The sequence below is a fragment of the Anabrus simplex genome, chromosome 6 (assembly GCF_040414725.1).
Source record: "Anabrus simplex isolate iqAnaSimp1 chromosome 6, ASM4041472v1, whole genome shotgun sequence".
In the NCBI taxonomy this organism is placed as follows: domain Eukaryota; kingdom Metazoa; phylum Arthropoda; class Insecta; order Orthoptera; family Tettigoniidae; genus Anabrus; species Anabrus simplex.
The window spans coordinates 265,371,609-265,384,278 of NC_090270.1; the positions used below are offsets into that span (position 1 = coordinate 265,371,609).

A 12,670-nucleotide genomic window follows, 5' to 3' on the forward strand; every position below is an offset into this window, starting at 1 on the left:
AAGAGAAACGACCAGTGGTTGATGGTTTATGATGTGTAATTATGTTTTATTAAGTTATTCTAGTAAAATATGACTAATAAAATGCAAGTAAATCTTCATTCTATAATAGGTTCGTTCATTTCAATAGGGAATATTTTAGTTCGGATTAACGGGGTTCGGATTAACAGGATTCTAGTGTATAGCTCCTTCACAGGAATTGGCACCAAAAGGACACAATGTAAGACTTCCATTCTAAACAGAGGCGTAATGAGTGATACCTTCAAAAGTTATGAAGATAATTCCATTCTGAATACCATTGTAATCATTAAATTTACATTTCTCAAAATTTTTAAAAAAATCCATCTTTTGCACATTAGTATAAATAGCATGAAGAAATAGAGATACCTATAAAATGATACATAAATTTGGTCATCTCCAACACATTCAGCAATGGAGTACCACGGATTTACTAACAATCGTTTATAAAGACACCATTTAAAAATTTGTTAATGGGAACTGATGGAGTTCTTGGCTTAATTTATTATAAAGAGTTATAAGCATACCTAAGACAATATAAAATTTCTGACTTTTTATTTAACGTATATCGGGATAAGATGACATACTATACATACTATAACTTCCTGGTCTTCCATACTCTGATTAGTATTGAGAGGAAAGTTTATCTGACATTATTATTACTTATTTCAATTTCTTAAGTCTGATCCATAATCTTTTGACTTTATTTGACTTCCGTTGAAACAATTAGATGTAATCAGTAGTCTGACAGACACTTTAATTTGTTGGATAGTATATACAGTACGTATGTTAAAAGTTTCTTGATACAACCTTTTGTCTCAGCACATAAGAACGAAGAAAAGAAAACATAAATTAAAAAATAAAATATATGTAAGGCATTCTAGAGGTCCAGTCCAGCTCCACAGGGGTCCCAGGTTTGATTCCCGGCAGGGTCTGAAATTTGAACAGACATTGGTTAATTCCGCTGGCACGGGGGCTGGTCTTCTTCATCATCATTTCATCCTCATCACGACGCGCAGGTCGCCCACGGGGGTCAAATCAAGGGACCTGCACCTGGCAAGCCGAACGTGTCCTCGGACACTCCCAGCACTAAAAGCCATTCGCCATTTCATTTCTAGAGGTCTATATACAACGTGAAGTATTGTTGACTTATAGAGCATTTTGGAAAAATAAATTGTCCATTATGTTGTTCCTGACATTCCCAGGCTTGCCCTGATGCAGGGTTTTGTCTTTGAAAAGTCATTCCTATTTGAAAGTTGTATTTCTTTAATATATATGTACTACCTCAGTTTCTGCACATTGTTCCTCTATATTACTTACATTGTTCGTAAACCGTTATGGTATATTTTTTATTTGACTTCTTCTTCATCCATTCCCTTTTCAGATTCTGTCTGGGTAGGTTAGTGTACTACTGAAAACTTTAAAAACTGTTTGCTGATACTTCATGATCGGTAGAAAGTGTAGAATAAGCAGGGCACACTCAGGACATTTAGAATAGGTCACAAATTGAAAAGGTGTGTACTATATATATTACTGGTACGAGATAAGCAATATTGATAAATAGGGCTTCAGAACTACACTGAAGCAGTTCTTAATTAAATTAAAGTTGTTACTGCAGTTGGTGGAGTGGATAATTGCAAAACCTGTTTGTTCCAGCTGTAGCGTGGCGCACTGTGGGGTACCGAGGTTCTCATAGTAACTTTCAAGAAGAGGTTTTCTCAGGCATGAAGGTGCAAATTCTGTCAGCACTTCAGGACAACTACATGTACCTGGTGAGTACTGGTTCCTGTATGACATAGCCTATCTGTTTGGAAATAATCACAGTTAATCTTGAGTGAAAATAGCCTATACTGGGGAGGGGGGAGGTGACTGACTCTCTCTCTCTCTCTCTCTCTCTCTCTCTCTCTCTCTCTCACGCACACACACACACACACACACACAGAGTGTAATGAATCTTGGCATTGTTTATGTGGCCTGAATAATTACCTTTTACATGTAAAACCTTCTCGCTGATAGTTTCTTTGTGTGGGCACATCCAGTTTTGTCTCTTGTATGATACTTGACGTCTAAGGAATCTTGGTCGTTGCTTACTTTTGCAGATTGTGGATGAGGCCACAAAGGAGGCAGCTATTGTGGATCCTGTGGAACCTGACAAGGTTTTGAGTGCCGTTCAGAAAGCAGGAGTCAGACTTACTAGCGTGCTCACAACCCACCATCACTGGTAAGCAACACAAACTTCGATTGTTTTAGAGCTCACCTCTCCATCACCTACTTGAATTTTGTGGTTTTGCTGTTAGATGTGCTATTTTGGTGTACCCCTATGGCAAAAATAGAATGTTACAGTTGGTAATCATACCATACAAGTGGCATAGTCGTAGAAGACGGGCATTGTACATGACTGAAAACTATTGTAGTGGAAGTTTATCCTCACCTTTTTTTCAGATTTAGTACTAAACTATATATCTCAATATCCGCAAATGTTAGCCTTCATCCTTCCATTGTTTTAAAGTAAGGAGTTTGTGACAGAACATCAGCTGGTACTTATGTCGAGGCATTCCTCCATTTATTTCCTGTAAAAGCAGACTGTGTATTTAAATTAACCCTTACCACTCATCTGTCGGGTGAGGCCCGACCTTACGATATTCACGTTCTGGTCGCATGTCGGGTGAGACCCGACATGGCATTGTATCGCCCACCATTCGTCTACCGTTTCTTAACTGACAAAATACACGATGCTATACTGTACTGCCATCTTTTGCTTCAGCGTGGAACTTTGTAGAATGCAGATACTATTTGACAGTCAGTGAATAATCTATTATTTACAGGGCAGTGTAGCTGTCACCTGTCCACTCACACACACGAAAGGTTGAGCGATAGTAAAGAAACATGGTCGCCATGTGCTCTTCTAGTTTTATATATATATATATTACTGTCCATTGTTGTATATGTTGGGTAACATACAAAACCACAGTTATTATCGCACCTCTTCACCTTCCTTGAAACCTAAAAGTGAACTGGTGATGTTCGGATTGTGTACCATAACCCAACATGTGCCTGATGCTGCCGGCTGACACAATTATAAATCAACTGATCCCAATTTCAAACGGTTTTAGCCTACAAACTAACGTGAGGTTTGAAACCAGAGACTGAATAGAGTTTTTCAATTGCTTTTTACCGATAATATGTTCAGTGAAATTATTAACGAAACCAGTCAGTATGCGATAACGATATTAATAATAATAATAATAATAATAATAATAATAAAAATGCAAAATAATTTGTCTTAAATTGCACATATTGCTTTTATTTGTTCCAGTATAACTTGCTTAAAATGTGTATAGCCTAAATACATCATTTAAAAGCAAATGCTACCTCCAAAATTGTGAAAGATGAATATAGGTCACATAAATAAAAATTCACATTTAAAATACGAGTAGTATAGACAACACAGAGAGCTTTAATTCGAGGGGTAAGGGTTAACCCTTTGTGTCCTTTTGGTATTTTGAAGTACCATTGCAAATTTAACCGTAATATAAAATCACAGAAAGCTGAAACAGTAACATTGAGTCCTGAAGGTACTGTGCAGTACCTAGTGAAGGCATTGGATACCTTTAGATGCCCTGATTCACGAATGACACTACCATCAACTCCACTGACTACAGTACTCATGTGCTACCCAGATTTGCATCTACCTTCTAGGCTGAAAATAGCCACAAAATTATAACTCTCTTCAATACTGATGTGTGAAACACAGTAGAGATTCATATATATTTTTTAATGAACCTTTTCTATATAGCGCCTCTTTTCTTTTTATTCCTTGAAATGTAACTGGTACTTCTAAGTTCTATTTGACAACTAGGTTTGTTTTTGTCGGTCAGCTTTGACTGTTACACATCCTGTTTGGTGTTGTTCTCTTCCAATAGTGTAATTTACATGTGATTGATGTTACTTCAAACTACGGTACCTTGTAGATTGGGTAATTCAGGTTATTGAATTTTAATATGATTTATTTTGTTTTATTTGAAGCATATTAAAACATACAAAAAGCTTATTTTTAAAAAATTTCCTCGACTTTAGGAGCACACTTAAACCACGTGGGAATTTTTTTTTTTTTTTTTTTGTGAGTAGTTTAATGTCGCAGTAACACATACAGGTTTTGGGCATTGATGGTTTGGAAAAGTGAAGACATGACCTTAAGTAAGATATTTGCCTGTTTTAAAAATGGGGAACCATGGAAAGCCATCTTCAGGACTGTCAGTGGTGAGGTCTGAACCCAGTATCTCCCAAACACAAGCTTACAACTACTTGATCATACCACATAGTCAACTTGCTCAGTAAATGCTGCTCTCGTTTCTTTGGATTTCAATCAAGCAATTGGTCGTGCGGTTAGGGTCGCACAACAGTGAGCTTGCATTCAGAAAATAGTGGGTTTGAACCCTGCAGTTGGCAACCCTTAATATGGTTTTCCATTTTCACACCAGGTGAATATTAGAGCTGTACATTAATTAAGGCCACGGCCATTTCCTTCCCACTCCTAGCCCTTTCCTATCCCATCGTCGCCATAAGTCCTGTCTGTGTCGGTGTGACGTAAAGTAAATTAGAAAAAAATCTTTGTATTTCACTCGTATGTATGTTTCTTATGTTATGTTATTGTAATGTTTTCTATTGAATGGAAGAGTTTCAAGTATTCTTTTCTCAAGAAAGTTACCTGTAGGAATTTGGAAACATATCAATATCCATATGAATTTTACAGACTTTTATTTACATTTTTAAGGGTAGTGGAATAAGTTTTCTGCCAAGCAGTGTTCTTACATATACACAGTACTACAGTTGCTACCTCTGGTGTATAATTTATAGGGACCATGCTGGTGGGAATACCAACCTTGTTAAGCAAGCACCGTCTGCCCTTGAGGTTTATGGTGGAGATGATCGTATTGGAGCGCTCACACGGAAAGTAAAACATGGAGACAAGTTCAATGTTGGGCAGCTCAGTATCAAGTGTCTAGCTACCCCATGTCACACATCAGGACACATCTGCTACTTCGTCGAGTCCCCAGGCCACCCTCCTGCTGTGTTCACAGGTGAGAAACTGTCCTATTCTTACATACTATATTTTTTATTTTCCCAGTTGACATTCACCCGTCAGTTTTCTTTCCCAGGAGACACGTTGTTCATTGCTGGTTGTGGACGCTTTTTTGAAGGTACTCCAGATCAGATGTATCAGGCTCTTGTGGAAACTTTGGGACATTTACCTAATGATACTGTAAGTAAATTTTGATCTCTCAAATCTCAGTCATTTTCTTAAGAGCAATTATGGAAACCATGGGGAATTCATGTCATCATCATCATCATCATCATCATCATCAATGTCCCACTCCACTCGCCCGGGTGTGGTTAAGAAGCCTCCTCCACTCCTTTCTGTCCTTCCACTTTTCCTGATCCATTACTTCCGCCACATCCAATCCATATTCTCTAATGTCCTTCCAAATCTGATCCATCCACATTCTTCTCGATCTTCCAACTGGTCTCTTTTCCTTAATTTCTCTTTCCAATTCCCTTCTTACTACCTGCTCCTTTTCCATTCGTTTTACATGTCCAAACCATCTCAGTCTTGCTTTCTGTATGTTCTGTACTAACAGTTCAATATTTAGCTCTTCTTTGATTTTAATATTTTGAATTCTGTCTCTTCTTGTCTTTTTAACTGATGTTCTTAAAAATTTCATTTCTACTGCTTGGATCTTACTATTTTGTCTCTTATTAGTTACCAGCGTTTCTAGTCCATATGTTACAATTGGTATGAAATACTGTTTATGTAATGTTAATTTCGTTCTCTTAGGTACTTTGTCATCCCATAAAAGCTCTCTGACTTGATGATAAAATGTTGTACCTTTACTTAGTCTGAGGGTTGATTTCATTATTTCCATTAATAATGCTACCCAGATATGTAAACTGTTCTACATTCTCTACTCCGTCTATGTTCACTTGGCTTCTCTTTTTCTCTTTTGCACAGTGCATGACTAAAGTTTTCTTTTTACTAATTACCATTCCAAACTCCTTCAGATTTTCATTCCAAACACCCAGTCTTCTTTGAACTTCCTCTTCTCCCTTTCCCCAAATCACCACATCATCTGCAAATACCAAAGCATTCACTTCTCACTACTGATAATCTGTTTTACACATTTTATGATTTCATCCATCAATATAATAAACAATAATGGTGACAGTGCACTTCCTTGCTTGAGACCTTTTTGTTGTATAAAATGTTTCAGTCACCACTCCCCACTTGTACACTGCTTTTACTCTCATGATACAACATTTTTATCTTGTTAATTAATGATTTTGGTACACTCCTTTTCAGTAGGAATTCCCATACATGTTTTCTCTTAACTGTATCATAAGCTTTTTCCATATCCAAAAATACAAAGATGATTTCCTTATTCCTTTCTAGATGTTTTTCCACTAGCATTCACACTGTAAATATCAAGTATATTGTTGATCCATTCAGTCTAAAGCCATATTGTTCTTCCTCTAACTGTGTTTCTATTATATCCCTCAGTATTTTGTCTATGACTTTCTCCATTATTTTTAGCCCATGTGATAATAGGGTTATACCTCTATAATTTTCACATTTCTTCCCATTTCCTTTTTTGAACAATGGTACAATGCTTCCTTGTTGGCAATCTTCAGGTTTCCTGTCATCCTTCCATATGGCATTGAGGCCTTGGTATAGCCACTGTAGTCCAATGCTTCCTGCTGCCTTAACCCATCCGCTTACCTTATAAACATCAGTTCCGGATCTTTAAATTACCATTTAAATGCTGGGGTTTATAAGGTCCATGCAAGACTGTACTTAAATGATAATATCACTGCAACTACTGGCTCAAACGTTGTCAAACTTTCATAGAAATGCTCAAAAATAATCATTTCAATTGAATGTGCTACATTACAGTGAAAAAAAAAAAAAAAAACTATGCACTATAAACTCACCTAGTAATTCTTACGGTGCATTGGAACATTTGCGTTAGTAATATTTACATCTGCTTTTTGACTCGTATTACTACCACTAACTTCACTAAGCACAGATAATGTATCCACATCACTAGATTCACAGGTAGAACTTTCTGATATATTATAATCTCCTTCACAATCACTATTCAGTAAAATATCCACGACTTCTCGCTCGGTAATAGCCTCGCGCATGCTCATCTTTACTCACTGAACACCCGTGACATCAGCTCAATGCTGTCTTCAATTTATGTGGTTAATCCCCTAAACATGACTCAAATACAGCGGAAGAGACTTCCATCAGATATAAAGAATGATTGTAATGCCCTCTGTTGAGTTTTAACGTACTACCTTCACTTTACCATCGCTAAAGCAGGACGCTGCATTACCCCGTTGATTCGACGGTTAGGTAAGCCGGGCACAGGCTCGTGCATCCCATTGATTCGACGGTTAAGTAAACCGGTGTGTTAATCATATCAGCACTGAATTAGTCTTTTCCACTTGCTTTACCTTTGGTCATTGCTTTCACTGCCCTTTCAAGTTCCAACCCTTGTATCAGGTTCTCTTCTTTTCCTCCATCTATTATTTCCATTTTATTATCTCCTTCTTCATCCGAGCAGTCATCCTCATTATAAAGTTTTTCAAAATATTTTGCCATCACCTTCTGAAGACCCTTTTCGTCATGTACTATTGATCCATCTTCTCTCTCTAATGCCTGTATAGTTTTTGATTTTCTCAACTATCTTGCTCAATTTTGTTGGTAAACTCTCCCCAACATTTCTCCTTTTTTTTTTTTCCTTCTCCTTTACTTGTAGTTTCAACCTTTTGTATTCCACATGTAACCTTTCTATCTTATTCTTATCCCTCTGATATTTTTTGCTTTTCCTTATCCATTTCTTTCTTCACCTTGTTCCTTTTTTTTTTTTTTTTTTTTGTCCACCACCGTGTCTCCTTTCCCTTAACCCTAGAACTGCAGACCGTCTTTCTGGAAGACTGTGCACTGTTTCGTCAAGTGTGATTGTCTTTCTGACAGACGGTGTCGGTATTCCGCCGTAGATTTATAACTGGACATCAGATGGCACTAATATAGGTACCAGCTGAATACTGATACTTTTATCTTCATTTTCAAAAGTCTTTGAAAAACAAGCAACGTTCTGGGTTATTTAGCTGTAGAAATGAAAGTACTTTAACATGTTCTTAGAATCAAGATCACAGCCTGCTTTGTTGACGATTCTGAAATCAAGCTCTTGAGTTTTGAAGATCTAAGTGACAGTACTGATGGTGACAGTGATTATGGTATTAATTCCGATGAGGAAATTATTCCTGAACGTAAAGAAGCTGACAGCGAAGTACAAGGTGCCTCGGAAGTAGTGGGAAATTCTGATAACAGAAATGATGTTGAAGTCGGTGCAGGTTATGTTGTTATGTTATTGTTATTACGGCCCCACGGGTAGGGCCGGTCGTGCCATCACTGGGAGGGTGGCCGTTTTCTCACCAGGGGTGATGGCACGGCCGGACGGTAGTAGTAGGTAGCTAGCTTGTCCTTTCTTGTCCACACACATTAAAATTGGTATAAAACAGCAATCCGTTTGTTCAAAACTTACGTTTTCACAGATTTCCATGCTACGACTTACTTCTTCGTTATTTTTCTAATTCCGAGAAAATGTGAACGTGTATGTTCAATTTAATTCTGAAGAATTGGAGTAGTATCACTCCAGTGGCTTCCATGGCAAACATTTTAGTTTTCTTATTCATCATCATCATCATCATCATCATCATCAGTGTCCCACTCCAGTCACCTGGGTGTGGTTAGTTTTCTTATTCAAACAGCATTATCTAACCTAACTTAACCTACATATTTCAAGTTCCAGTAGAGTAATGATAAAAATTTTCATATAAATTTACATGCCAATAGCCTTTCCGAAATTAAACCAGATGCGAGAAAATACAGTGAAACCTCCTCAGTGGATTTCCTGATTAAGATGATTTCTCTCTTAGCATCTTGTAAATTCGAAGCCCCGGTTCACGTCGTTTTACTGTAAATTTATACATGGTATAAAAATACCTCACTTATCGCGTCACAAATTTTCACCATTACCGCTTAGTACGATCACATTTTTCCTAGCCCTGAAAATGTTCTTTGTCATCCCTTGTGAAAGGAACGTGATTTCCAACAAAAATTAGAGCACTCGCAACAGGAGGCCGGTCGGAGAAAGTTGCGCGAAAACAAGAAATGGTCTTGAATTCCTGAACTCCACAGGGTTAGCAAGTCGCTAGCCTCAGGAAAGTTCAATTTTGCTCTCCCGTTTTCATTGATGTTACTGAATAATCCAGAAAGCCTGTTTGTGCTTATATTTCGCATTCCATTCAGAAATTAGAAGTTTATTCTATGTTCAGTGACACAGTGGAGGGTAGCAAATATTTAAATTTAAATACCTGGGATGTCACATCAATGATGACTGGGACCTTACTCATGAGATCCAATACAGAATTGAGCAGGCCATAACTTCTTTTCAGAGACTTAGGAAAATTTTGACAAGCCGTGACCTTTCCATTTCACAACGGACACGACTACTCCGGTGCTACGTTTTCAGCATTCTGTTATACGGCGTTGAGGCATGGACACTAACTGAGACCATGTGCAAGAGATTGCAAGCATTTGAAATGTGGACGTACCGAAGGATGCTGAAGATACCTTGGACAGCTAAAATGACCAATATAGACGTTTTGCACTGTATGAACAAAGAACCAGAAATTCTCACTATCATCAAGAGAAGGAAGCTAGAATACTTTGGTCATATGATGCAGAACTCTAAATACCATCTTCTGCAAGTAATACTCCAAGAGAAAATTAATGGTAAACATGGTCCGGGGAGAAGTAGGAGATCATGGCTCGGCAATTTGAGCCAGTGGTTTGGGGTTACAAAGCTTACTCTGTTCAGAACAGCTATGAACAAACAACAGATGATGCTACTGATCGTCAACGTTCTGCGAGGACATGGCACATGAAGAAGAAGAAGATAGCTTACGTACAGATTAGGAACATAATCGTGTTAAGTTGACTAACATGGTGCATACTTGTGTAGCACAGTTATGAATGCTGGAAAAATCGTGATGTCACTTAATAATGAAGTCAAAATTAAAATGTAGGAAGTGGACAGGCATCCACATCTTTCAACGGTGATGCGTATGTTGAAACTACGCGACTCGAGTCGATCGAAGTATTGTAGAGATCACAGTTGAAGTAATTCTCTTGCACATGGCTGGGTTTAACCTCCAGATAATTCATGATTGAAGAATGTGTCCAGAAAACTATGTTTAATAATCCACTGGTCGAAAATATAAGGCTTCAGCTGACATTCGTTTTACTAAGAGTGTGATCTGAAAATAATACGCGGATACTTTTATGCGTCCCAGTGCAAATGTTTTTATATTAATGTTGTCTGGTGTTTTACACACCTTTCAATACACTGTTGTTATTTATTAAGTCCCAATGGAAAAGGTTTTCGTATTTCTCTCGTATATTTCATGCCTTTTAATATTCTCATCTTTGGAAACCGTAGATAGCCTATATCTATCACTGTACCTGTCCATACACGGTGTAAAATGCATGCGTGTCGGGAAAAAAACATATCAAGTGTTGGGTAGTTCCAATTCATGTATTCAATAGTACGTTTTCTTGCTTAACACATTCTCTTTTCATCTCCCCCTGCAGAAACATCCTGACATGGTTTTACCGAATAAACTAACCTCTGAGATCAGCATCCACCTTGGGCGTTTAAAAAAAAAAAAAATGGTAGGCCTATATCTCATTCTTACTTGATTCCCATACCGGAACATAGCATTTAAATTAAGCGATCATTTACCTCAGCCTCTATTTCTAACAAGTTCTTGTTCTACATCAGACATTAAAGATTTACTTACCGGGCGAGCTGGCCGTGCAGTTAGGGCCACATAGCTGTGAGCTTGCATCCGGGACATAGTGGGTTTGAACCCCACTGTCGGCAGCCCTGAAGATGGTTTCTGTGGTTTCCTATTTTCACACCAGGCAAATGTTAGTGAAGGCCTTGGCCGCTTCCTCCTCACTCCTAGACCTTTCCTATCCCATCATCACTTTAAGACCTATCTGTGTCGGTGCAACGTAAAGCCAATTGTAAAAGAAAAAGAGATTTACTTCTTTGCCGGAGGTCCTAAGTCAACTTAAAGACATCATATTATAACAAGAAGATATAACCATAATTTTTGTTATTATATGTATTTTAAATGTTATAAATTATTCCTGCAACATTGTCTTTGTCTGGTATACATATGTTTTAGTTATCACTTAATCTGTTTAATTTTTATTTGGCTGAAGATGGTCTCTAAGTGACTGAAACTAGTCCCATGACTGATGTAATATCATTTACTTGATATATTGTATTGAAAAGGTGAACCCTCTTGTCACTTTATTTCTTAATAAAGTTAACTACTGTTATCGGCCACGTTATTCATGCGTTTAAAATATGGAAACAGGTTCTCTTTCATTTTTAAATTGAGTTTACAGAACTCCAGTCGACGAGTATTACTAATCGACTCCAACATCCCCTTCGAGTTTGAATGTCGACGAAAGAGCTTTCTAGTGCACATAGTGCTAAAACTATACTGAAGATGATCGATTGCACTCAATATAATTGCCGGAGTGGATAAATATCGATAACGGAAAAAATAACGCATGCTAAATCGCTCGTAATAACGGGTGCTTCAGTGATAGGTTTCTCACTGTAACCGAAGGATAATATGCAGTTTAATATAGGAATTCTCAAGGAACAAGGAAAAGCTGTTGTTACAACGGAGTTCTCGCTGTATGCCGTACTTGCTATATCGGACTTCTACTGTATATAAAAATACCTCGCTTACCACATCAGGAAATTTTGCTATTACTTATTAGTACGCACATTTTTCCTACCCCTGAAAATTTTATTTGTCATCCCTTGTGAAAGGAATGTGATGTCCAACTCGGGTAAGAGACCTCGCCACAATTGCATGATAACGGGAAAAGGCCTTGAATTCCTGAATTTTAGCAGGATAAGTTGGACGTTTGGGGACCAAGCTGTTAGCCTCAGGAATGTTCAGTTTTGCTTGCTGGTTTGAAGTGAGATTGCTGAATAACACACTGAGTCTGTTTGTGCTTGTATTTTGCATTCCATTCAGAAGTTAGAAATTTATTTTGTTTCGAGTGGTACAGTGAAGGGCAGCGAATATTTGTCACGTGATAGCCTGTATCTGGATTAGGAGGTGGTGGTGGTGGTGATTATTTTAAGAAGAAGTGCAACTAGGCAACCATCCTTTGGATTAGGAACATAATCATGTGAAGTTGACTAGTATGGTGCATATTTGTCTTGTGATAACCTACTTATGGATACGGAAAAAGTCATGAAATTCCTTATAACGTAGACAGAATTAAAATCTTAGAAAGTGGACAGGCATCTTTAAGCGCCCAGAGGTGGTGCGAATATTGAAATTTGCATCTTCAAGTTCGACTCGATCAATCCAGTCAATTGAAGTTTTGTTGAATTCAGACTGGCGGCCAAAATAATTCTCTCACATGCGCAACCTCCAATTCAGTGCCCAGAAAATAATGTTTAATAACCCACTGATCTGAAATAAAAGG

The 12,670-nt window shown here is 37.7% G+C and overlaps 1 protein-coding gene across 5 annotated transcripts in view; it reads left to right on the plus strand.

Moving 5' to 3' along the window:
* tzn (tenzing norgay) overlaps positions 1 to 12,670 on the plus strand; it is a 63,720-nt gene that overhangs the window by 10,295 nt on the left and 40,755 nt on the right. For all 5 annotated transcript variants that reach the window (XM_067150391.2, XM_067150390.2, XM_067150393.2 and 2 more), the window contains exons 2-5: positions 1,672 to 1,787; positions 2,115 to 2,236; positions 4,873 to 5,096; positions 5,175 to 5,278. In XM_067150391.2, the coding sequence (XP_067006492.2) occupies positions 1,672 to 1,787; positions 2,115 to 2,236; positions 4,873 to 5,096; positions 5,175 to 5,278 (566 nt within the window). The remainder of the gene's footprint in view (positions 1 to 1,671; positions 1,788 to 2,114; positions 2,237 to 4,872; positions 5,097 to 5,174; positions 5,279 to 12,670) is intronic.